This window comes from Antedon mediterranea, chromosome 5 (genome assembly GCF_964355755.1).
Source record: "Antedon mediterranea chromosome 5, ecAntMedi1.1, whole genome shotgun sequence".
Lineage (NCBI taxonomy): Eukaryota > Metazoa > Echinodermata > Crinoidea > Comatulida > Antedonidae > Antedon > Antedon mediterranea.
In genome coordinates this window covers 24,352,680-24,379,423 of record NC_092674.1, presented here as the reverse complement: position 1 = coordinate 24,379,423, position 26,744 = coordinate 24,352,680, and the positions used below count along the sequence as shown (strand labels likewise).

Genomic DNA, 26,744 nt, shown 5'->3' with positions numbered 1-26,744 from the left:
CCTGGTGTAGACCAGGGACCATGGTATAGACCAGGTACCCTGGTGTAGACCAGGGACCATGGTATAGACCAGCTACCCTGGTGTAGACCAGGGACCCTGATGGTCTACACCAGGGTTCCTGGTCTACACCAGGGTTCCTGATGGTGTACACCAGGGTACCTGGTCTACACCAGGGACCATGGTGTAGACCAGGGACCATGGTGTAAACCAAAGTTTATCTATAAATGGTGACAAATTATGAATTTTCTAGAGAGATGGGTTAACAATGTGTCCAAATACAGTGGACCTGAAGTTCCGGGTAATGATGACACAAATTAATGTGGAAACAGTGGTGGACCTTGACAAAACAAATAAACATTATTGTTTGTTTACTCCAAGGGCGTGGTAAGGACCCTGGAACCTCTATTCATCAGGCTGCCATACATTTCACTGTAGGCGAACCTGTGTAGTTTGTTTTGATAATTGAAATTTTTTTTAAATAAGCCTATTAGGTTTGGCAATTTATTTTAATGAGTGCGAACATCGAACGTGAAAGGTAAATTATTATGTATACGTGATGATCGTAAGGCACAGTTCGTAACGCCAAACTGGAATTTTATCCTCCGGCGCTGAAGAAACACATACCGGGGATGGTAATGTAATAGTTTTAGCTTATTATTTGTTTCCTTATATTAATAAGTTAGGCCTGTCTGTTTAAACAGGTTTTAAATGTAGGCCTAAATTTAATTCAAGGAAACAAATAATAAAGCTTAAACTATTGCATTACATTTCCCTGTGTGTTTAAGCCGGGGATAACGTTCTATTTATGCTTGGTTAGCCTAAGTCTAGATCAAATATTAATTTAACGAAAGGCGGTGCCCTATTGAGAACAAAATCAGTGCGTGGAAAATTTACCTGTTTTAAATTAACCAATAAAAGTTAATTCTTAGCCTCAGGGTCTTTGTTTTATTGATTAGATGTGTTATTTTATTTATTAACTGGTTAACATACTAGTTTTAATATACCTAAATTAATTTTCTGTCACAGTATTATTAAATATGACATTTGCTGGGTTGACAAAGTTCATTCCTCCAGCCAGAATACGAAAGATGTATTAATTGCGTTTCCTGCGCAACACCCATTCCGACATATCTTGTTCTCGACGGTAGCACACCGCCAATTAGGTCGGCTAGATTGTGTATAGCTCCACCCAGGGGCCTGAGTATTTGCATACTTCCAGCGAACGAACCGCATTGTGTTGCGTTACTGTTCAGCATGCAGTGAAGCGGCCTATATACTGCGCAGTGGCTGTAAACCTGGCACGGTCTCAAGGAAAAGCCCAACATCAAACCATTCATCATTAGGTTCTCGAGTGCGGCACAGTGCCAAATATTCACAATGCGCACCCCATCTGTTCTGCTTGCGGGTCCTATCGTTTTTTTGTTTTGGTGCTTTACCCGGATCTGCGCAGACATTGGAATTGATAACAGCAGAATCGCTTATGATGAATCGGAACAGGCAACCACTGTGTCTTGTGTTGGTAGAGGTAAGCTTTATTTTTTTTATATTCAATATTCCTATATAATATTCCTATACTATAACATTTATTTATTGAAGCATATTCATCAAGTTAATATAACTAGCTAGGTGTGTATTACTAACTAAGTTATATCTAAGTATAGGTTAGGCCTATCGATTATAGGCCCTTAGAAAATGCCGAAAGAAAGTCGACTGAATTAAAGCAAGGCAATTTAATTGAAGTACAGTATTAGGAATAACTATAAAAATGCAGTCGATAAAAAGGGACAATAAAATAATATTTGTCACGTATAATAGCAAAAATTTCGTAACCACGTATTACAACATGATGAAATAATAGGCTATTACTTATACGGTTTTTGTTGTTTTACATGAAATTACACAATTAAATATATACCGGTACTATTAATTATTATGATTACTTTAATTTCAATCCTGCATGTGACATTCAAGTGAAGAGAAATTGACTTTTAGTGTATTTAAAGATGTATTTTCCCTCTTGAAAAATAATTTTTTTCCTTTTTTGTTGTTGAATATGCCATTTTAATGACACATAATAGATATCCACTTTGACCAAAAATTGGATCTAAAATAATGTATTTACCTGAAAACTGTAATTTTAAGCAAAAAAATGGTCAGTTTGGCTGGATTTTTGGATGAATTTAACCCTGTATTATGTTATTTTATAAGTGAAAACATTACTTTTTCCCCGTTTTTTTCTACGGAAGTGATCAACATTATTAAAACTACAAAATAACCTATTTAAAGTATGACTTAATTAATCTTCATTTTTCATGTTTTGGGGGACAATACATCTTTAAGTATTGATAAAAAATCATTATACTATAAAAGTAAACATGTTTATCTCATCCGTTATATCCTGGATTGCATATAATGTATTCGGGAGTAAAACAATTCCTTAGTTCAAGTATCACGCTGATACCAAGCTAGTTGTAGCATGCATCACCTTTGCCTAATTTTAATTGAATGAATTTTGTACTGTTTCGCATGGGGTGAATTTAAACAACGCTTCTACTGTAATACCAGTAATAATTCGTTGTAGCCTAAACGTGAAAAGGGCAGATACAACGATAAGTACTTTTACTATTAACAATTCGAGCTGTTAAAATACCGGTACATTTTATAAGACTTTAAAAAAAGCTGAATTTTAAAATAATAACACACTGAAGCTAGAATCACCTTTTTACTTAATTACGATTTTGGATTGACAACGACTTTATTAATTTTAGCTTCGCAAAATCACAGGTCACCCGAAGAACAGTATATTTTTTTAAAGCTATGTTTCCATGTAAAACCATTTTTTTTTGTAAGAGGGGCGATAAAACAGTGTGAAAATACAAACATCTTAGTCAGCCAAAGTAAACAAACTGATCCTGATCCCATAGGCCCAAACATAACCCATAAACTAGAATAAAATACGGGCTTTGTATACATTATAACAAAAATAACCATAAACACCTCTTTAAGCTTGGTTCCCACTAGAACGTAACGCAAGGACGTAAACGCAACGCAAGCGTTTTAACCAATGACAAGCGAAGTTATAGACAGTTAGCAATCACAAGCGAATAAGCCATCGCTTGTGATTGGTCAATTCACTTGCGTTGCTTTACGTCCTTGTGTTGCGTCGCTAGTGGGAACCACGCTTTTACAATACATCAACGTTAAACAGAAGCTTGGTGTCTCCACCACCACCATGCTTCGGAAGTAGAAATATACTCAGACGAAAACGTAAATAAATGAATCATATATGGAAGATCTTCGCCGCATACTTGCCCCTTAATAGGCCCTCCTATTTATGTGTACTATATGGGCTGGGCCTACATTTACAGCACGAGTACTCCATGATTACAGTATAGGTTTCACTTATGAAAGCGAGCATTGGAAAAGACATGACTGATCTAGTAATAAATCTATCTTCGTTGGTAGTTGATCTAACCTTTAGTCCGATATGATCTGTAATAAATCTTTCCCTTTTCAACAGGCAATCTACGTAAAATAACATTTGACAATAAATAATAGATATATTTGATCTGTCGGTAGAGTAGGCCACGTATATTAACATATGTAGAGCTAAAAAATAATCTATGATATTTCCCCCACCTCCTTCCTTCCTTGATTGTGGGTTTTAATATGCTTTGGGAATTCAACAACATTTAAACTTTCGGAAATTGTTGTGCAAAAAAACAGATCTTTAAATATAGAATGTTCAGGTTAATAAATAGGAAAGGAAAAATAATAAATTGCCTCTACCGCACTGAAAACTGGGAACGTTTATTACGACATTGAAATAGCCGTAAGCTACAGTAAATTTAGGAAAGATGAATTATGCCCTGTATAAAACACAGCCATAGATCTAGGAAAGTTTAATTACGGTACAACTTTACAATACCGAATAAAAACCATATGAGGTGTACCGTAAATCTAGGAACTTTTATTACGGTAGCTGTACAACAAAACCGAGAAAAAACAAGAAGCTACCGTGAATCTAGACAGTTTTATTACTGTAGCTGAACAATACCGAATGAAAACTATATGAGCTACCGTAATTCTAGGAAGTTTTAATACGGTAGCTGTACAAAATCGAGTAAAAACAAGGATGTACGTATATTTAGGAAAATTTTATTACGGTAGCTGTACAAAAATCTAATAGAAACAACGATCTACCGTCGATCTAGGAAAGTTTTTTATTACGGTACCTGTACATAGACATAGACATAGATATACTGTACTTTATTGTCACATAATAATTATAAAATGTGAGACTCAGCTCCCCGTTACATTCGTAATAAAAACACCATGTAAAAACATCAATACAATTAGATACAAGTCAAATACATTGTAGGCCTATGTACAGTTCATTAAAAGTTATTACAGTAATTATCTTACAAATTGTTTGTTAAAGAGACGAATTGAGGAGGGAATAAAGATCAAAAAGGAACAAGGAGCTACCGTAGACCTAGGAAAGTTTTGTTACGGTAATATCTGTCACAACTAATAAACCAATGAGTTTCTGTATACACAACCGAATAAAAATAAGGAGCACTGTCGTAAATCTATAGTTGTGTAAAGTTGTGTTGTGTATGGAACAGGAAAAAGATAGAATTCTTGTCTGGTTCCATCAAATCTATTAAAATATCATCATCCAAAGACAGCTAATTTATTTGCAATTTGTCAATCGAGCTAGTATGGCCTGATCATGTCGACGAACGAACAGAATGTCATAAGCCAAGGATTGCCAGATAACTTCTTTACGCCACATAAACTAACGAAATTGTTCTACCAGAAACGGGAAGGTTTTTTAAGGAAATTGTTTTAACTAAAAGTGATGAAAGGCCATAGGCCTAACTATGGCCTAACTGATGAATGTAAACAAATATTATTAATAATAGTTTTATATGGCACGTATAACCAAGCACTCAATGAGCTTATTATCTGATAACAATTATTATTTTGGGTGATATCTGTATATCTGCGTATATCTGTAATATTTGTCTAAAAAACCCTAACTTTAATAAATGTACGTTCATTCAGAGTATATTTAAGATTAACTGATGAATGTAAAATGTCATCAATAATAGTTTATTTTTATATAGCGCGTATAGCCTGTGTAGTCTAAAAACCCTAACGTTAATAAATGTACGTTATTTAAAAACTGTATAAAATATGGTAAAATATAGTCTAGTCAGCTAGGCCTATGTACTTTTATCCCTCTATTCATCTAAAAACCCAAGCCTAACTAACGGGCATCATCCATGGTGGCGTGAGAAATGTGCGTTTTCAACACCGTATGACATTCGGCCTAACATTAGTATGAAGTAGGATAAGTTTAACATTACAAAACTGTGTAGGCCTATGTCAATACAGTCTTGTTTAAACAAAATGCTTACACTTCAGTACTTGGTTTTAGACATAACCCGAGGCACACTGATTTTAATCAACATTTAAATTGTCAGAATTGTCTCAGCTTTTGTGGGAACACGTCAAATTACAGCATATTCCATCAGCAAGCGACACATCTGTTTCTATACCGATGTATTCTACAACGTTTCGTTCGTGAGATATGGTGAGATCTGAGAGATCTTAATCAGATATGCTAGCACCCACCCTTTTGAGAGGATCAAGTCATGATAAGTGTTTGTAAATCTAGTAAGGCCATGCCCTTTTCAACCAATACGACCCGAGCATTGCAGGAAAGAGGTGCCAGATTTCGTTGCCCCGGGCTGGAGGCTGTTGGAAAGCCACAGTTAAAGAGTAATTTCCACTGGATAGATTTATTGTAACAAAATTTTGTTGTTTTAAGAGCAAACATCCAATTGAATCAAACAATATGGAAAAACAATCCCAGACAATTTATTTCCCAAGATGCTCTTTGCAGACGAATAATAAATTTAGTTTCGAGCTATTTTGGCAGCTGGAGTTTGTGGCGGAAAGGAAGCATCTCGTTTGGTGGTAGAAGTCTGTAGCCATGAAAATATCACTGGCATAAATCATTCGTTAAGTAAAGTTTTGACGGTTAACAAGCTTATGTTTACATTGACATACAATCAAGTGAATATCCAAGGACTGCATTAAATGTTTAGGTCTGTACTTTTTGCACAATAATCTCACTCCTACTACAGGCCTATTACGTTCATGGTCAAACTTGGGTAAATTTTTTCGAAAGTGTCGACGTGGACATATACATACAGGCGTGTAAAGTAAGAAGGGTATACAGCCATACATTTTCTGCCAGTAATAGGCCTACTATAATGTGCAAACGGATTTTATATGACCCTACCCCACATCATTACTTCATTGTATTTATTATCGTGTATGTTATTGTGTATTGTGGAAATAAATGACATTGAATTTAATTGAAAAGCACTGGACTACTACTGTCTGTTAATTTTAAGTTTAGAAATAAATTTTAAAACGTAAGCCTAACGTATTAATAAACGTAACATACATGACGTAACCACCACCCCTTTAATCAACGAATGTTAACCGAGTGTAATACAACGTCACGCATCAGTCAACTTAATTTAACGTATGAATAATTAAACATATTAATCAAAGCCATTACGTTATGATTTAACGCAACGTATAAATCAGCGTTCCCACTAGCGATGCAACGTAACGCAACGCAGCGACGTTTGACACAAAGTGCTGTATTGCGTAATCATAAGTGGGAACCGACGACGCAACAATGCTGCAAATATCGCAGATTTGATTTCATGCAAGCGGGGGAAAACACAATTTACCGGAAGGGCATTTTCTTACGTTGCGTAGGTTGCGTTACGTTCCGTCGTTTGAATCAATGACGCCGTGTTGTGTGAATGAATATAAAGTACCAAGCTTTAAGCTTGGTTCTCACTTGCGACCCAACGTAACGCAATCTAAGAAAATGCCTATCCATTCATTGTGTTTGCCCTCACCTGCGTGAAATCAAACCTGCGATTTTTACAGCACTATTGCGTTACGCAATGCATCACTTTGCGTCGATACGTCGCTGCGTTGCGTTCCAGTGGGAACCACGCTTTATCTCCACATACTACGGTACACTACAGTATTTGTCTAGTATAGTAATTTTGGTAATAAAGTATCTCATCAGTATCTAGATACAATACTGAGAATCGGGTGTTGTCATAAATCAACGTATTTCGTGTGAATTCAAGAAACGTATAGATCGTACGTATACAATTGAAAATCAAATCAGTGATAAAGATAAACTGGGTTCGTAGGTTGATATCATGCATGGGCGTTTAAAACTCCCACCTAGAACTTTTTGTTTATGATTCGTAATTCATGTAGGCCACATTGCTTATCAAGTTAACTTATATCTACAGACAATACGGTTTTAATAGGCATAGAATACACAATAAATGATGTTTTCACACCCTCAGCTACGAAAGATAATATCGTCTGCGGTAGGTTAACATAACTTTATACATAGAACACCGGGATACAAACCAAAATAAACTTTTCAAATCAAGCTAAATATGGGGCATTTTGTTACACTATTCTCGACCTGCAGTACGGTAGTTGATATCATATCATATAGAGCCTATATTATTATTAGTAGTCTGGGTTCAAACGGAGTTTTAACTTAATATAGTAAAAATATAAATATTTTGGCACATACGTACATTACTTGAGCTTGTAAACTGTATTTTCAGACAAAATTCGAAACGTCGACTGGTGGACTAACATAAAAAAGACAATAAATACAAACTTTGGGCAAGTTTATATTATTAGCTGCTAACACACCGAACTGTCTATATTTCTTATACCAGAAAAGTATTGCTATAAAATCACTTTATACTGTATACGCCACAGAAGTAGAATCCAGTTATTAAAAAAAAGTAAATACACAAACGAAGGTAAATGAATATTGTAGTGTATGGTATTCTTCGTAGTTACATTCTCCCTACACATTCGTGCGTACAGCCACATCCAAGGAATTTAAGGTCCGTACTTTTGCACATCACTATTGTGATTGGTATGGTTATTCCTTCTCGCGGAAACGCGATATATTCGGGGTCATATCTCCCCACACACGTCCGTACGTAGTATGTGTTCTAGACGGAGTTTTGACTTAATATTAGTAAAAATATAATATTTTTGCACATGTGGCGTTTCATGCGTATACTACTTGAGCTTTCAGACAAAAATCGAAACTTCGACTTGTGGACTAACATAACATATAAAAGACAAATACTTGGGGCAAGTCTACTCCGTTCGTAGCATACATACCGTCCTTTAATTTTTCTTGTCTGATATTACCGTCAACTGATGAACGGTTAAAACCGATTATTGTTTGATTTGAAGTTGATACGCAACGGTAAAAATCGGACTACCAGGTCATGGACCAAATATAGAATAGATTAATTGACGTGTGTAAGTCATCAGCTACAAAGCACAATGATATTTTCAGACTACATCGTGATGATTATGGTATAATACATTAAGGCTTAACAGGTCGATTCTATAATTCAATGAGATAAGTCAATCGGCTCTATAGACAATTTTACAAACGATCTACTTGTAGATCCACGGTAAACCCTTCTGTTTTCAGATTGGAACATTCTCTCAAAATAACATCGACTGAAATTAATCGTCAAAAAACATACTTTAAAACAATAGTTAATATATTAAATTAATTTTGTTTAAATTATATAATTATTAGGAATGTCATTGGTTAGGACTGACCTTTTCAATCTACAGTATATTAAGTGGGACTGGTCAAACAACGGTCAATAATTGTCTGACCTTTATACTGCAGTGTAAATTCAATTACGCACTGGAATAAACATATTCCCCAGTCCGAATAAGAATCTTGTTTTTCTTTTCTATATTGGCTTTTACAACTAATTTAATTGGGTGTATGGGGTTTTCTTCAGTCGCTCAAGTCTCGAATCGGAATAAACTGATGCTATGACGACAAACAAGTAACAGCAGCTGTTAGGAATGGAATTTGTAGTAAAATTCCAACAGTTCCATCGGACCCGTACAGCCGGGGGCACGAGTCAAATCAAGTGTAAGCAGTGACGTCATTAGTCAGCCCATCAACTGATCGTCCATCCAAAGAGATACCAGGATGAGAAACGGAAGGGTTCCATAGCTGTGTTTTGTTGATTGTGACATGCCAATGAAATAATTGTAATATGGGTAGTAGTAGGCGGTTTTCGCGCTAGGGCACTCCTAAGTTCAAAATGTTTTCGCCGCCGGTCACTTACACTTCCTGCCTGTCTCTCCTTCTAGCCTCGACCCGGCCAACAAACGAGTCCGCTGTGATAGTAGGCCTGAATAGAAGTAGATAGTAAGAGATATCGTTTAATTCTTTCGTAACCACAGACAGTTTGGTTTGCAAACACTGTCAGACACAGAGAATGAGAGCCGCGATACTGTCCATAGCATGGACGTAAAACTTATTCTGAAAGCCACCAACCAACCCAATTTCATAGTACTCAAAGAAATATTTAGGTAGGCCTATACCTGGAATTATCTTATTTTTTTGACATTCATGCCAGCGGTGGCGCCAGGATCTTTCCGACGCGGGGGCTAAATTCCCCGACGGGGCTATACGAGCGAAGCGAGCATCGCTAGGCTGGGGGCCAGGGGGGCCGCCAAGGGCCCCCGGTGGCAACGCGTTATAGCGTAATTTGAGGCTGTTTTAATCAGATTTAGGGTAGCCAACTTTTTCCATTCTGTATGGTATACAGATAAAATACTGTGCGATAAAACACATAGCACGATATCCGATGCGATGACTGTGTAAATCCATTCTTTCAATTTTAAAAATGAAGTTCAATATGCCTGCGAACGTAAAACTTCCCACGGGCCAAGATGTACATCGTTATATTCGCAGAGGCGTAGGCAGGTTGCTGTCTGGTGGGGTGCGAAAATTGTAAGTGCACGAGACTAACACCCATGGGCTGATCTGTAAGAACATTTTGAAAAATAGAGCTGCTAGGTCCCCGGAAATTGCAATTATACATTGATATATATGAAAAGAAATTACAAGTCTACCAGAGACCCAGCCCACCGAGGTTGAGATAGAGCTAAGAACATTTTAAACAAGTAGAGTTGTTAGGTCCCCTGGAAATTGGATTATAGTATTTTGAAAAAAAAAGAAACAAAATATATACATCTCCAGGACCAGGAGGTTGAGCTGCTAAGAAAATTGTGAAAAATAGAACTGCTAGGTACCTGGAAATTGCACTTGAAATTGCCCATATTGATAAATGAAACAATATTATAAGTCCACAGGACCAGCCCGCCATGGATGGTTGGGTGGAGCTAAGAAAGTTTTGAAAAATAGAGCTGCTAGGTCCCTGCAAAACATTGAATTATGAAACGAAATTATAGGTCTACAGGACCAGCCCACCATGGTTTTGGGTTGGAGCTTAGAACATTTTGAAAAATAGAGTTGCTAAGTCCCGGAAATTTAACATATTATACTTCGAAGCATAAAACAAAATATATACCGGTACGTCTCCAGAACCAGCCCTACCATGGATATGGAGAAAAAAATGAAAAAAAAGAGAGCTCTATGTTCCCGGACAATGCACTAACTGTATTGTACATCGAAATATGAAACGAAATGTATAAGTATCCATGACCAGCTCTATAATTGGGGACGATTGAGCTAAGACAAATTTTGAAAACTAGAGCTGCAGGTCTTCATAAACTACACTTATAACTTAACAAAATTCAGGCCTACAGGCCTAAAAAAGTGACCCTTTTTACCTTTTATTTGGAGGGGAATGCGTCCGCAAGCGTAGACCATTTTCCTTCGGGGAAAATCAGTTTATTTCCCAGATGTGAATCTGAAATTTCGATGTATGATGAGTAGTTCATGACATACAGGACATTGGAAATGTAATAACTTAGCTATAATAAGATGTGGAAAAATGTTTGTTTAGTGATGTAGGCGAGCCTACAGTGAAACGTCTATTTTAGGTACCCCACGGTACAGGGTTAATCGTAAATAAAAAAAACTAACAGTACACATTCTGGTCCCTGGATGGAACATGATATCACGCGTAAACCGCAATGGTCCGGGCCCAATGTTAAACGATTCGTACAAAGGGACACCGCTAGACAAGTGCGTACCTATTGTTTATTAGATCGCCGGCAATAATGCATGCAAGAAAAGTGTAATAGCTCTCCGCCCGACGTACTAAAAAAATGGAACGTCGCGGTTTTCTAGGCGCTGAAGCTACGAAGTGAACGCGAATGATTTTTACTGTATATTATATTCCCCGACGAAAAGTACTCGCATTCCCCGACGGGGGAGGACGGGGGGGGGGGGGGCTAAGCTCCCTAGCCCCTCCCCCCCCCCGCTAGCGCCACCACTGATTCATGCCCTTTAAACATACTGTACTTATTTTGCCATATCCCTACTAGTACTGCATGCTATAGCCCATGACCTAAATTTGCTCATTCACAGTAGGGTATCGACACCAACTTATGAAGCGCGCGCTAGAAACTTCCCTCGAATCGCCGTGAGGAGTAACATCATTCGATCATAAAGAAAATATCGGATCTTGCTGATCGAATCTACTAAAATCATTGTAAACAATTGTAGTTATGGATCAACCGCATTCATTTAATTATATATACGTCGAGTTTATCAGCTAGTGCAATATGCTTCTGTGGTTAAAAATCACCCAAATATTTAGATCTTTTTGTGATTTTATCGTCTGACCACCAATTTGTGGAAGATTGTTGTCTGGAAATGAATTTCCTGAGACAATGATACAGATCTTGGATGTGGCTTGTGTAAAACAATACATTTTATGTGTCAGAAATGTAGGTAATTCGAATTACTAGCAGATAGCAAAACATGCTATTTTACTGATACATACGATTATTATGACAAATTATTACCTATTGACCCAAAATAAATGTTCTTTCCACAATGTTTAACATAAACAATAATAACATTTGTTTCTCATCATTGCATTTGATATCTCAAAAGTGTGTTTTGCGGGAGAGTTTACAAATTTAACCGACTTCCACCACTGTGAACTTTAAGTTTGTTATGAAAAGTTAACAGCTAAAGTGCATCAAAAGTGTGCACTTCTTAAATATAAATAAATGCTAAGCCGCCACGACTAATATTAGTTCAATGTGCCTTGTTAATATATATTGTTTTTTTTTTTTAAATATGATCTGTAAAGCTTGTTTCCCACTAGGACGCAACGTATGCGCAACGTAAGTGAGTTGACCAATCACAAGCGATGGATTATTCGAACTACTATCGATTGTCATTGGTCAAAACGCTTGCGTTGCGTTTACGTCCTTGCGTTGCGTCTTAGTGTGAACCAAGCTTTAGATGCTGAATATTCCCAAAACTGAACCCATCATTCAGTTTTTTTTAATTTTTGCATATGCATATGAAACGCCATGTGTGCCAAAATGTTTACCTTTCTACCAATTATCAAGTTGAAATACAGCCTAGAACCTACACTAGGTCTTGCACAGTAAAAACACGTTTTGATTCTTGATACAAAAAATTACTGTCGCATTTCACTGTGTAATCGTAAAGTCAATTGCACAGCACAGTAATCGTTTTCAAGGTACAGTAGCTCGTCAATTTTTTTAGGAGACATTTATTGACAAAATCCAAAGAACTGAGCTTTGTTGTACTGCTCATTTTGATTGAGGCTGAAGGTCCACACTAAATATGTAACTCCATACAGTTGAAGACAGGTACAGTATTAAATCTGTACATAATTCCACTTAACTAAGGTCAATTGTATGTTGACCGCTTAGCATGCGACGACTAACAATATTATGATAGGGGTTGAAAGAGTAGAGATCTTTGCAGAGTTCAAATATCATCCTCAAACTGTTTCTCTTGTTTTTTTTATTGCCTACTAGGATTTAAAGCGACTGTTGTCACTTGAAAACTCGAACATTTAACGTATCAGATTGTGCAGAGCTTAAAAACCAAAATATCGGTCAAATATCCTGTTGGCATTCACACAATTCACTGAACGAAAGACGCCGTCCTTCGTTCCGAGAAACGAAAAATCGATCAAACTGTAATTCTTAATTCTGCAGTAATTAATGATGTTTAATTAAACAGTTTGTAATTTTACGTACGCTAATTGCGTAACAATTGTTTAAAATATACATATTTTGGCACACATGGCGTTTCATATGTATAATAGACAGTACTTAAAAAAAAACGGAATACACTAATCCGAGAAACAAAGCTATTATATCCAAAACTGTTCGAATTATCATACATAATTATAATGTGTCCTTTTCAAAATCAGAACTTAATATTCATGGCGTAGTGACCTGAAACAGGTTTATTTTTCCATTAGGCCTAATGTCATTCCATAAACACCAATAAACGTCGTATTTAATGGGTACAATTTACGAACTATAGGTAATTAAAAATACAGAAAACTCATTCTCGAAAACAAGGTGGTTTGTAATTGAGAAATTACTAACATTGCCGCTATTTATATTGTTTAATTTTAAGAACATTTGGTAAGCATCTACGCCTTGTGAGAACAGGTTGTTTTTCTAACTAAATAAATTAGTAATTTGGACACGCTTGACTGCAAACGAAGGTCTAGACCTTACAAACACATATTTTGTTGATGCAGTAATTTCGCATTGCCTTATTTTTTTTACGACACTCATTTAAAAAATACAGAGTAATCTAAAAAATATGTGAATGATGTCATTGCAATAACAACATTTAGTTTAAATATTTGCTCTCTTTCTGCCAACAAGCAAACGATGATATTTATTGCGTTTTAAAGGAATCATGTTAAAACTATTCTACTGCAGTTACTGCAGTAACTATGGGCATAAAAATTACGGTACTCTCAGTCTCACCTAGGTCATCAAGGCTACACTTTTTTTGGGAATGGAATAGGTACCAAGTGGATGTGTCCCTTTAAATACAAATTATGAGTCACCTGTTCACACCAATTTGATGGAACACCTCAAATTCCAACAAAGTGAGCGAAGTGTGTTAGCTATAGAAACTATTACACTATAATAATCACTTTCGTCGCTATAATTTTTAGGGGTTACAAGAGCTGTCAATACCGTACCAATTTTTGTTTTGAAAGTAAATGAATATTTGGGGGATATACAAAAGAAATCACCGAAAATATAAAACAGTAATTTAAATCCGCCGTCCTACCTACTACGGTAGTCAGACCACTCATCAACCGCGGGCGACTTTTCATTCCAACATACCTTGTTGTCTGAGAACGATTAGTTTTTAATTCTAAAAAATAGTTCATAATTATGATACACGGTATAACAGAGCAAACATTACCAATTAATTAGTTTTAATACTAAAAGTTAAAACGTTTAACACATGGTAGGTTATGCTCATCGACATTTTTGTTTGTAATTTTTTTTTTTAATGCACATTTCAGTTTTCCATGTTGCATCGACGACGTACGTGACAAAACTACATTGCTTAAATAAAAATAATTTTTAACCAAGTTGATGGCAAACTGAAGCACCAAACCTTTTGGGTTTTAGGCTGTTGTCTTGTTCTAGACTTTAATATTATTATTATTATTATTATTTTATACTTCAGACTATGACTGCATACATGTCACATGTTCTACTGTTTACGCCTAAATATTATGTTTTATTCTAATTCGCAAACACACACTAACTCGTCTGAACCAGCATGTAACCACATACTAAATTCATTAGTTTGGTTTGAATTGACCAAGCTTCACACCAGGTACCACTCCTAGTATATTTTCAAGCCATTACTATCGCAGTGGAAGCCAATTCCTCCACGTTTTGGCCAGCTAACATCAACGGGTAGGCCAACCTTGTTAAAGACCGGGGAAAACGATGATGTAATGTTATGATGTCGACAATTCAGAAAATGTTTCGAATAAGTCGTATACTTTGTTCGACCTTTATTACCTATGAGTCACCGATGGAGGAATAACACTACACAAGCATAGCTTTTCCTATTTTGTTCTAAGGGGTATATCGTTATTTGGCCAAATCGTTTACAGTGTAGGCATACATGTTTTAGGATGAAAACAAATTTATTATGTTTCATAGTAAGAAAACTGTATGTTCATCCATTTCTCCGTTCGTATCGTCCTCCTGTATGAACATGCTGCACATGGTTAATAAAAAGTACATCAGACATAAGACATAGTTAGTACAGCTGTAGTACAGCAGCAATTTCCACAATCGTGGGGCGGGGGCAATCGTCCACAATCATTGGAGGTGTGTGGGGGGGGGGGGGCGGGGGTCGTCCGTCCACAGTGATGACACGTCTACTGTACTACTACAGATTCACTCCTTTGGGACACCCCTATTCAGGGGTTATCCCTAATAAGGGGACACTTCCCATGAAACGAATCAAGGGCAATATATGTTTCAACACTACGGGAAACCGCTATTGAGGGGTGGGACACTCCTATTAAAGGGACACTGCCTTAAAGTAATCGCGTTTAGCACACTTACATCATAATAGTTCTAAAATAAACAACAATTTATTTTATTTATTTATTTTAACACCCAAATCGAAAGAGGGTAACAGGTAATACGGGTTTCTAATGTTACCAACTGAGCTATTCCATCTGAATTACCGATCATTTTTCTGTCCCTTGGTATTCATTGTTTAATAGTTAGACCTATTCATGAAGAAATTAGAGTTCGGCTATAAGCAAACAGTACGTGATTTTCTATATTTTGTCTAAACTGACATCAAACGGCCCGGCACTTTTAGCTTTTGAGCTTTAATCAAGAACTCCATTATATGTTTAATCACGTTATTATTATAGATCAGAGTAGCGGGTCTTCATTTACGTGCTATGTCATGCTACCGCGGGTTTAAATGAATACACATCTTTTTAGTGGTTCAATATTATCATTGTTGTCCTACTACGTTGAAAGACCGGTTCTCGTCCGATCACCGAAGTTAAGCAACGTTGGGTCCAGTTAAACTAGAGCTTGAATGGTAGACCATCTGCTGGGAATACCGCGGGTGCTGTATATGGAGCTGGGGTCCCATTAGGCATTTTGAAATCAGCACTGCTGACTCTTATGGCAGTCCCTGCATCTAGTATCTGTCTCAGACGTATTGGCTCACGCCTCTCTTCTGGTTAAGGTGGGCAGTTGACGAGAAAATCCCCTTGGTCAATGTTGGGACCAGCAAAAGGTGCTTTAAACAGTCCTGGTTTAGTCATCATGGCCATGCCATATTGTAATGATAATGAACATGAATATGTTGATGGTATAATTATGCGTATAATGATGATCGATTGTGATGAATGATAATAGACGATTATGATGAGTATAATAACATTAATCGATTGTGTTGATGTAAGACGATAATCGATTGTGTTGATGTAAGACGACCATCGATTGTGTTGATGTAAGACGATAATCGATTGTGGAGGTGAAAAAATGATTGCATGATGGTCGATTCTGGAAATAAATGATGATAATCGATTGTGTTGATGATCAACGATAACAATCGATTTTAGTGATAAACGATAATAATTGATTAATGATGATATGATTGTGGTGATTAATGATAATCGTTTGTGGTGAATGATGAGAAATTGAAGTGATAATTCTTATGAAATAATGATAGGAGGATTATAAAAAAAAAGTAATAATTATTGATTGCTCGGCGGTACAGTTAAGTGTAAAATTTGGTTGTAAATGTATTAAATTTGGGTGTTTTCACAACAAATGTCTCGAATTTGTCTCCAATTTCGGACTCCCGTCGTACACAATTTTCCAAAATGATTAAATTAGACAAGTTGTGATTTTTATCTAGATCACATCATATTATTATAAGTACATGTTTAGACACTTAATACCATTCCTTTTATTTAGAGCCGATGCTTTTGCAGATATGCTTAAAACCGAGTTTATGCCCCATCGGCAGTTCCGTTTTAGCCCGAGGTAGACGCTGCTATGAAAAAGAATTCCGACAAAAATGACAACTCTGTTTGATTTACTCAAGTAATGAGTTGGAGGAGAATAATGGTTTTGACCGTGATGGTCTATTTTTGTTACATGTTTTGACCTTGTCATTTGAAAATGCCGATTAGATGTTCGGACCATATTGGTCATTTCCTCTGTGCGTAAGCCAAATGGTAGTCTGGGCTCTAGACGGAGTTTTGACTTAATATTATTACAAAGATAACTATTTTGGCACATATGGCGTTTCATACGTATACTACTTAAGCTTGTAAACTCAGACAAAATATCGAAAAGCCTCGAAATAACTACAGACTTGGAGCAAGTCTCAGCCAAATGGTGGAAACATTGCGATGTTCGCGGTTCGAACCAATTATATAACAACGTATGAAACAACAGATGTAGGCCATGCTTTTCGTGACGAATTATTCATTCTATCGACTTTACGCGGGTGATTTACATTACAAAATATTCACGTAACCAAATTGAGAGGACTGGCTTTGTATATTCTATCTTTTAATGATCTCTCGACAATTTAAATTTTTTTAAGTAATTCTATATTCTGTGGTATACCTAATTAAGCTACTATTTCCAAGTACGTTTGGTACTGGATGTAAGGTTAAACATGCATTGGTTAAGTAAATTGAATTAGTATGTAACCTTGTGAACTTTACAAATGTTTTCTAACTCTCCAAGACATTTGACAATAAATTTAAGAAAGTCACTGTAATGCTTTTTAAGAAAACACAAATATTAATTAAATTGAATAGTAATATCAATAAACAAACAGCATATAAATGTCATTACTTGTATATTTAAATTTGATTACAGGAGTTTTTGTTTGTTTTGACAGTTTGCTTGTAACATCGATTGGATAAAACAGAGATATCTTTTTGTAACAACCAAAAAAAAATACAAGTGAACTTACAGAACGTTTTTGGTTGTTACAAAAAGAAATCATTGTTATACCTATTGTAAAACCAGATAACATTTTTCCAACATCGATTAGATAGGTTTAAATAATAATGTTGTTAATGTTATATAAATGCTTATTTCATTTATTTAAATACTTTCATTGAAGTGATTGTGACATGACACGAAAGTCAATGCAACCAACAGTGTATTGTACACAGTATGGTTTAATATGGCGCTCCATAGTTCAATGCTATGCTTTCGCCCCAAGCCTGATCTGTCCTAAATTTATTTTCTTGAGGTCATACTTCGGCTAAACTAGCAACTCGTTTGACAATTGATGGTGTATTAATTAACTTGAATTGCCTGTATGTCATATGTGGAGCAAAGTAGTGAATTATGTCTATACGCCAGCTGAAGCATGTAGGCCTAAGTCTTTAATTATTTTCACGTTGCGTTCCATACAACACCCGAGTCTATTGGCGTTTCATACTAGGCCTACACATATGATATGTGATTTTCATGAAGGAGAGTGTACGAATTGTACGAATACGTAATAGGTTCATAAATAAAGTATGAAATTAATTAAATATATTAAATATGATTCAATTTGTAATAACCTATATACCTATATTTTTTTTAATTTAAAAAAGGCCTCCCACCTTTCCGTCAACATTCGAGATATTCTATCTATCTATATATCTTTCAATCTGCTCTTACATGAATGTAACTGATATTATTACGTCAAGTCAAAGTGCGAGCTGGATTTGTTTTAATTTGCAATGGAACGCCAAGACACGACCCCGGAATGATATTCCATGCAGTAAGTTCACATCACCCAGATGGCGTATGTTTTCTGTTCATTTGGCTACCTAGGAGATTGCAGCTGAATAGTACAAGAGTTTGTTAGCCAACAGTTGTCAGCAACCCTACACAAATCCCAATATTGCAACAATCTCATTCGGAGTATATTTTGTTACATTGTGTTATTTCAGCAAGTTTTATAATGTAGGACGGGTGTCTACAGAAATGGGATAATGTTCACCCGATTATGCAGCTGTCATTAGCTACACCTTAACTGACTATCGCAAGTCACTGAGATACTAACATAGTGTATTGCATATATTTTCATTTTGTAGCAATTTCACTTGGAGTATATTTTGTTACATTGTTTTATTTTAGCCAGTTTTACAATGTTAATGTTGACCCCGATGTCATAAGTAGTTGTCTTTAGTTACATTTTAACTGACCAGTCAGTGAGATATAAGTCTATGTGTATGAAATAATACATGGTATCTCTGTCACTAGTTTCGCATATGCAGAAAAGGTACTTCGAAATCAACAAATTTAGTTTTTCCTTCGCAGTGGGAGAGCCGTTATTAGTTTTTCACGCTGCTGCTCTAGCCCGCTACGTCCCATTAGGACTACTCAATCAGAAGCTAAAGCAAGCAGCAGTTATAGTTCTAAGGACAGACAGTTTTGTGAAAATGGAAACTCCACTATGATTTATTGATTCCAGCTGCTACAGTAGACCCAAAAAAACGTCTGGGAAAGAGTCTATTAGGACATGTCATGCTAAAATTACAAATCCCTAAGCATTTCTGGTATATTCACTGTCAGATATTCATTGAATTATTATCGAAACAGTCCATTAAAGTTTGTGTTTGTAATAGGATACTTCACAATTGAAATATCTAGGGTGATGAAGTGACCCCCAATAAAATTAACTAAAGTGACAGAAATTGAGTATTCACTTCTGTAACAAAAAAATAATATTTATTCACATATAAAAAAAGAAAAGAAACCCAAAAACCATTGTCCGTATTTGTTGCTTTAAATTACATTTTTTTCAGGTAAATTAACTATTATGTGACAATAAAATGACACATTCAAAAACAGTTGAAATAAAAAATATTTTTCAATAAGCGAGCAGGGTTTTTTGTAAGAAATATTTCTTGTTTTAGGATTAAATTCAGCAGATAGAAAATGATGTTCATCATGGATACAGATAATGAATAATTCATGATTTCTACATCGCTTACCTACGGGAAATGGCATACACCGTCTGGGATATTTATTGATTTAAAAAAAACAATTAGGCGTGTGATTTTTTTTCAATGTACATTTAATAGCATCGCATCGTTATTTCTTTGTTATTTTAGATATGTTCCAAGGAGACATCATACCAAATCCTAGTCCTCAGCAAGAAGGTGAATCTTCAAGACAGAGGAGAGGTTTGGACAAGTTTCTCGGAACTAGCCGTCAGCGCAGAGCAGTCACATCATTTAAACACAGATACTGGCCTAACGCTGAAATCCCATACCTCATTAGCCAAATGTTTGATAGTAAGAACAATCATGTTTATTTTCCTGTTTTGGAAGTTTGATTATTTTTAGTCTTTAACCAGAGGTGTTAGTTGACATTTAATTGACCATGAAACGTAACGAGTGTCCATTCAAAAGTATCAGACCCGGTTGATTGAAGTCCCAAAGAAGGTCACACCTTTTCTTCATTTTTTTCGGAAATTACATGTTTATAATTCAATAGGTCATCTTAGAAATAATATAATAATATACAATTCGAAGTAGATCTTCCTGCTTTTATCAGTGGCTAAATTTATAATAATATAATCAACTATATAAAATAGGCCGCGCCTGAATATCTCCCATCAAAACGTGTAAACTGTCACAAGTATTAATACACGTTTGATGTTAGTACCGTAGTCTATTTTGGTTTCGTTTATATTTCATGAGATGTAAAGTTATTGTTATAGGGCCTTATAGGCTATATTTTTAAGTTCAATATAAAACAAAGTAGGGCCTACTTAACTTGAAGAAACAGTCTCAAATTAAAACAAAAGTAGAGAGGCTATTAATAATGCGTGGTTCCCACTAGAGACGCAACACAATGACGTAAGGGATTGACCAATCAAAAGCGATGAATTAATCATTAGTCATTGGTCAACTCGCTTGCGTTGCGTTTACGTCCTTGTTTTGCTTCCTTGAGTGGGAAATGTGTTTTAAACGTGGACTGTACACTTGTTTTTAATTAATTAAGTAGGCCTAAATAGGGCTACGTTTGTTTATCATGCCGTGACCAATAATTGTAGCCACACGTTTTTCTAGTAAGGCTAATAATTGTACTGTTTTACCAGTAATGTGTTTTTGCCCCGCACTTCTTTAGGCAGTTATATTCAAGAGAACGGATCGCATTAGGAAAAAGTTAACATGCGGTAGCTTATAGTCGACTACGGATAAAAAAAATGGGTATTTAGAAACTCGGACTGGGCATGCGCACAACCCCAAAGCCCGTCTGAAAAAAGAGAGACCGTATGAAAACATTTTTCTGAAGTATTGAGATGCATGTAGACGGTAGTTATGAGCGGAGTTTTTTTGTAAGGAAAAATAATTCTTTTGTATACTAGGCCTATAGATTAGAGGTGAGATCTAATTCTGTCATAACAATTTGTAATAACGTAAATTCCGTTCTTACCGATACTAACATGTTCCAAGATTGAAATCATGTGTCCTCGCATACTATATCAGATCTTCTCATGATAGCCAAAAAGAAAATGCTATCGACAACATGGGTTCATTTATACCATCATGTCATGTTCAATTTATATTACGTTTAATCTGAAAGGGAAAAAACATAATTATGCCTATTATTATATTTTTAGATTTAAACCAATTAGAAAATATTTTTTTTCATGAATTTTGATATGAACTGAAAGAAAATGAACCCTCTGGATTTACTGTTATATACAGATTTACGAGTCAATATTTAAACAAAATTTATTACGTATCAATGTTCGTAATGTTTATCCCACAAAGGGTCATTGAATTACTAAATAGTTCATAAACTTACCTTTTAGAAACATAGTCTTACATCAAAATATAGCGGTTTTAGTTTTACCGAGACAAGCGGCGTCATAAACCTTTTTTATATATTAAAAAAAAATGATTTAAGGAGTAGAATTCTAAACGTACCTTTGGTTGGTTCGTTCCCATAGAAGAAAGAGTATAAGGATGTAAACATGAACCACTATAATTGAGTCTACAATTTCAAGACACAAGCTGAAATTAACAGAATACAAAAAAACTAGTGTAAAAATGTCATGTTACTGTATTGTCGTTTTACCAAAAAGGATATCAAAAAAGTAAACTCAATTAAACTGTTTAATAACAACAAGAAAATCTAGAATTTAATTCGTCACTTTGACGAATTATAGGTGATCATTTTTATAATTTTATTGACATTAATATTTTTTAAACATGCACGTATGTTAACATACAATCTGAAAATGTTGATGTATGTCATCCTATTACCTGATGCATATGCCAGCTTATGGTGCTGATTGGTGATGAAATTACTGGAACCACACCATGTTATAATTTTTTGGTATGATGACGTTGCCAAAATAAACTTGAACAATTTCACAAGATAACGAATTGAGCAAAAAAATATAAGATTTGGAAGAAAATTTGGCACGTAGAAGCGCACTACGCGCTCTTTGAAATTTGTATAAATTTGACGAAAGACAGAAAAAAAACTTTTTAACTTCAACTGGCCATTTTATAACGTCAACAGAACCTCGATCCCCGCAATAAGTATTGTTAAGTATTATACAGGACCATTGTTTATGATGATATTAAATGGGCGCGCCAGCTTTGTTTTTCACACGCAAACAAATTTAAGTCTTTTGTTATGTGACATTAATTATTTTGGGAAATGTGACGTCACCAAGTTAACATTTTTAGTTTACGACCAGGTAAAATCATTCAAAACTAAAATATTTTATTTTTAGTTTCGTTATATAAATTCTCTATTTAAAACGTAATATAAATTATTCCACACAATGCCTTGTGAGCATAAGGCAATAATGTATGGTGATAAATTGCGGTATATGATTTCTATCTGCGGTGTCGTTAGGTACTCCAGAGAACCATTAAAACAAAAATGGTGTCTAGACCTTTTTGACAGCGAGCTACAATTACATTATGTCATGCCCTTATTTTTCTCTCACGTTATTTAAATACACAATTAATAATGGGTATAGTGTTTGATCTCCATCTCTCACCTAATTATTATTCATGAGGAGGAAGATGAATATTTAGTAGAGAATATGAATATTCAGTGTGTTGTGACGCTATATACAAAACAAGATAACATGGGCTCTAGTGGATCATGTTATGGTTCTCCTATGTTGTATATATCCCTTCAAATGTTTGAAAATTATTTGAATACTATACAGAGATCCAGATAAACCGTTATACTAATATACTGTATATATCCCAGTTAGCAAATGAGCTCCTGAAGTGATGGTAACCAACTTATAACCAACATAGGGGGCTCTCTACACGTTACTAATCATGTAGGTGTAGAGAACCAACTGGTTTGGAAACACGGTTATAGAAAAACAACAACAGCCATAAGTCGCGTGCTAAAACGCATAGTGATACCGGACCGACAGACAGACCGACAGACCGACATAGTGAACTATAGAGTCGCGTCCACGCGACTAAAAATGATGGGACAGAATTAATACAATCACAACTTAAAAAAACATGTTGTGTCTGAACGGCAACATAAATAATGTCCTAAAATGCATATCTTCATTAAACACCTAAATCTACATCTAAATCACTTACCGATCACATTTTTTTCATTATTATCTCTAGACAAAACAGAAACTTTGATTCGGCAAGCTATATCAACATACGAGACCCACACATGTTTACGTTTTGTACCAAGAACAAATCAAACGGACTACGCATTTTTCTCTGTTGGTGAAGGGTGAGTTTATTTAAAGCTCTGTCTACCCTATCAAACTTTGTGACAAAAAAAAAACGTGATGTTGCCATATATGTACATAATAATTTCATATCAGTACCATATTTGGGCACACCACATCGTTTGTTGTCAAACTAGTTTTATAGTGTACGGTAGCTTCCAGATATTACCCATTCAGGTGCAATAGTGTATACAGTACTGTAAGTAGGACTGCGACACATTTTAAGAGAAGTATGAAACGCCTACAAATTAAAAAAGGAACTGATTGATTTTATGAACTAAATATTATATTTCTCATTATAGATGTTGTTCCAGCGTTGGCAGGACTGGTGGAAAACAGATCGTTTCTATAGGAACAGGATGCGACACAATCGGTACAATTCTTCACGAAATCGGCCATCTTGTTGGATTCTGGCACGAACAAAGTCGACCAGACAGAGATGAACACGTGACAATAAACACTGATAATATGCTATTACACGATACAACGCAGTTTCATAAGCAGTCGGTTTTCCAGGTATGTGAATACGTGACGTCACGGAGAGTCACAAAATGTCGATGCGCGCGCGCTTTCAAACAGTGATGTAATAACACAGCTTTTGTACGCGCGCGTTAACTTCATGTTAGTTTGGTGTTTTGTTTCTGGTTCAGATAATCATGTTCTGAACAGTCTTCGTGTGAGATCATAATGATATTTATCGAAAAAATCACAAACAAGTATCTGTATATGTATGAGAAACTATGTATGTATGGTTGCTAAATTCGACTACAGTATATCACCCCACCCCCAACAAATAAAAACAAACAAAAAACAAAGCAAAAGTTGGCAATATTGTTTATATGTTTACACAAATCGATATACAGTAATGATGAAAAGCTGATTGAAAATCTCGAGTTCTCTGTATCTTCAATATAGGCAGAAATATTAATTAGCACGCCCTCTGCCCTTATTTATTTATTTTTTCCTAATACCAGATTTTTTCTTTGCTTTAGATAAATTCATTTGATCAGGGTTATGATTATGGATCTATAATGCATTACGGAGCTTATTACTTTACTATCAATGGACAAAAGACAATTACCCCTAATGACGAACATGAGGTCATAGGTCAACGAGAACGACTGAGCAAAGGGGATATTCTTCAATTAAACATCATGTACCGATGTACGAAGGTCGGAGGTGAGGCAAGTGAAATACATTTGCCTTTTGCATGATAAAACAAGTTGTGCTTAATCGGAGTTCATTTTCAATTTGATTATGAGGAAAGGGCAAATGGATTATCCGTACTAGACAAATATACAAATTGTCCAGAAAATCACACGTTTTATATCAGTAACAATTTAGTATTGTATTTTTGTCTATTAATTGTATTCTCGATGTTACAGTGTATCTAACAAGATCTATTAACATTGCATGGAAACAAGTAAGATATGTTTTCTTGATTTTAAACTTTCTGTATAGAAATCATATTTTAATTGAGTTATTCTGGATTAAATTGCTCTTTGTAGAATGTGGTGGCACCATTTTTGCGATGGATGGAGAAATACATTCACCGAATTACCCACGCCCGTTCCGAACTGACGCGAATTGCGAATGGGCTGTAGCTGGAGTAAAGCAAAACCTAGCATTAATGCTAGAGTTTACTGACATTTACATTCCAGGTAAGTGCATAATATGAATAAGTCGTAAATCTGTGGTTTGTTTCAAAATGTATCGACCTTTTGTTTGCTCTGCCACAACCATTTTCTGGTGACGATGCATTCTCATGCTTTATTTTCTTTTGAAAACACATGGTGTACCGCAAACCTGTCTTTACTAGTGTTTACTTGCCATGCAAACCTCAACAACATTTATAAAATAAATAAAAAAAAAAATTACATCAAAACAGTGACTTTAAATAAATAAAGTGGAGGAACAACAACAAATATTGAAATTGGACATATTATTTAAACGGATAGAACGCAGTTTACCACATTGCACGTATTTCAATAAGGGGTCGATGTAGTACCAACTAACAGCCTAGTGATATACACAAACGGATAATAAATAAAACCAATAGGGTTGAAGTCTTTTGTTTGTGCACGGCATAACTTTCCAGATTTATACAAAATAAAGCAACCTATATCAGTAAACAAATTCGCTAGTCTGTCGGGTTGTGGCAGCTCGACTTCTAAAACATAAATATGTCACAATTGGCACTCCAAAACGAATTATTTGAATATCGACAAAAAATGTCCTGGCGAAAAGGGATCTCAATGGAAATAAGCTAATACATTTTTGGGCTATCCTGGAAAAAGATGATTTTCATAATAAATTCGAATCAAATCAAATAAAAAAAAGTAATGCACTATAATAAAATAAGGCGGCCATATTAATAATAATTTTATAAATCATCTATCATCGTGTAGGTATAAATGCAGACGGGTCGTGTTCCAATGACAGCTACATAGAGGTTCGAGATGGTTTTGGTAAACTTGCTCCTTTGATTGGCCGATATTGTGGCTACGTGCTTCCAGCTTCCATCAAGACTCACTCTGGAAAACTGTGGATTAAACTGCACGTAGTAAACCAGACTTCTGCATTTAGATTTCACGCCAATTTCAATAGTGTTTGTGAGTGTACTTTTATTATTATTAAAATGCAAAATGTTTACAATTTAGTAGGCCTACTAATAACCACAAGGAAATGTTTAACCCGGAGTTACCCTTTAATAAACATAATTATAATACAATTCTCTTTTACGGGGCGCCGCTTAGAACATTGCTTAAGTATTTTCAGTACAGAATTGGCTATTGTCAGCCTTACACGTACAATATTGATATGACGTAATCGTCCATATATGGGCACATCACATTTTTTGTCACATAAAGTTTGATACTGTAGACAAAGAGCTTTACATGTACAGTACTGGTGTCAGATATAATTTTTTTAAAGAAAAATCGTCTTAAAACATTAATGAATTAGAAAAATAGAATATAGTAGGCCTACTTGCTTTGTATGATTTTCAAGTTTTCATTCTGAATTTTAAAAATAGTGTAAATAGATATATACTTACAGAACATGCCTA

At 35.4% G+C, this 26,744-nt stretch overlaps 2 protein-coding genes across 3 annotated transcripts in view; one reads left to right on the top strand and one right to left on the bottom strand.

Moving 5' to 3' along the window:
- The first annotated feature begins 767 nt into the window (after positions 1-767).
- The window catches only part of LOC140049995 (bone morphogenetic protein 1 homolog), a 42,770-nt gene continuing 16,793 nt past the window's right edge, over positions 768-26,744 (top strand). Inside the window, exons 1-7 of one of the 2 annotated variants that reach the window (XM_072094974.1) lie at positions 768-1,525; positions 20,046-20,228; positions 23,565-23,679; positions 23,980-24,193; positions 24,670-24,856; positions 25,186-25,338; positions 26,086-26,289. In XM_072094974.1, the coding sequence (XP_071951075.1) occupies positions 1,378-1,525; positions 20,046-20,228; positions 23,565-23,679; positions 23,980-24,193; positions 24,670-24,856; positions 25,186-25,338; positions 26,086-26,289 (1,204 nt within the window). In that variant the 5' untranslated portion in view covers positions 768-1,377. The remainder of the gene's footprint in view (positions 1,526-20,045; positions 20,229-23,564; positions 23,680-23,979; positions 24,194-24,669; positions 24,857-25,185; positions 25,339-26,085; positions 26,290-26,744) is intronic. The other variant, XM_072094975.1, reaches the window with a different exon arrangement.
- LOC140049997 (medium-chain acyl-CoA ligase ACSF2, mitochondrial-like) overlaps positions 21,908-26,744 on the bottom strand; it is a 46,672-nt gene continuing 41,835 nt past the window's right edge. Inside the window, exon 20 of the mRNA XM_072094980.1 lies at positions 21,908-21,959. Within this exon, the coding sequence (XP_071951081.1) occupies positions 21,948-21,959 (12 nt within the window). The 3' untranslated portion in view covers positions 21,908-21,947. The remainder of the gene's footprint in view (positions 21,960-26,744) is intronic.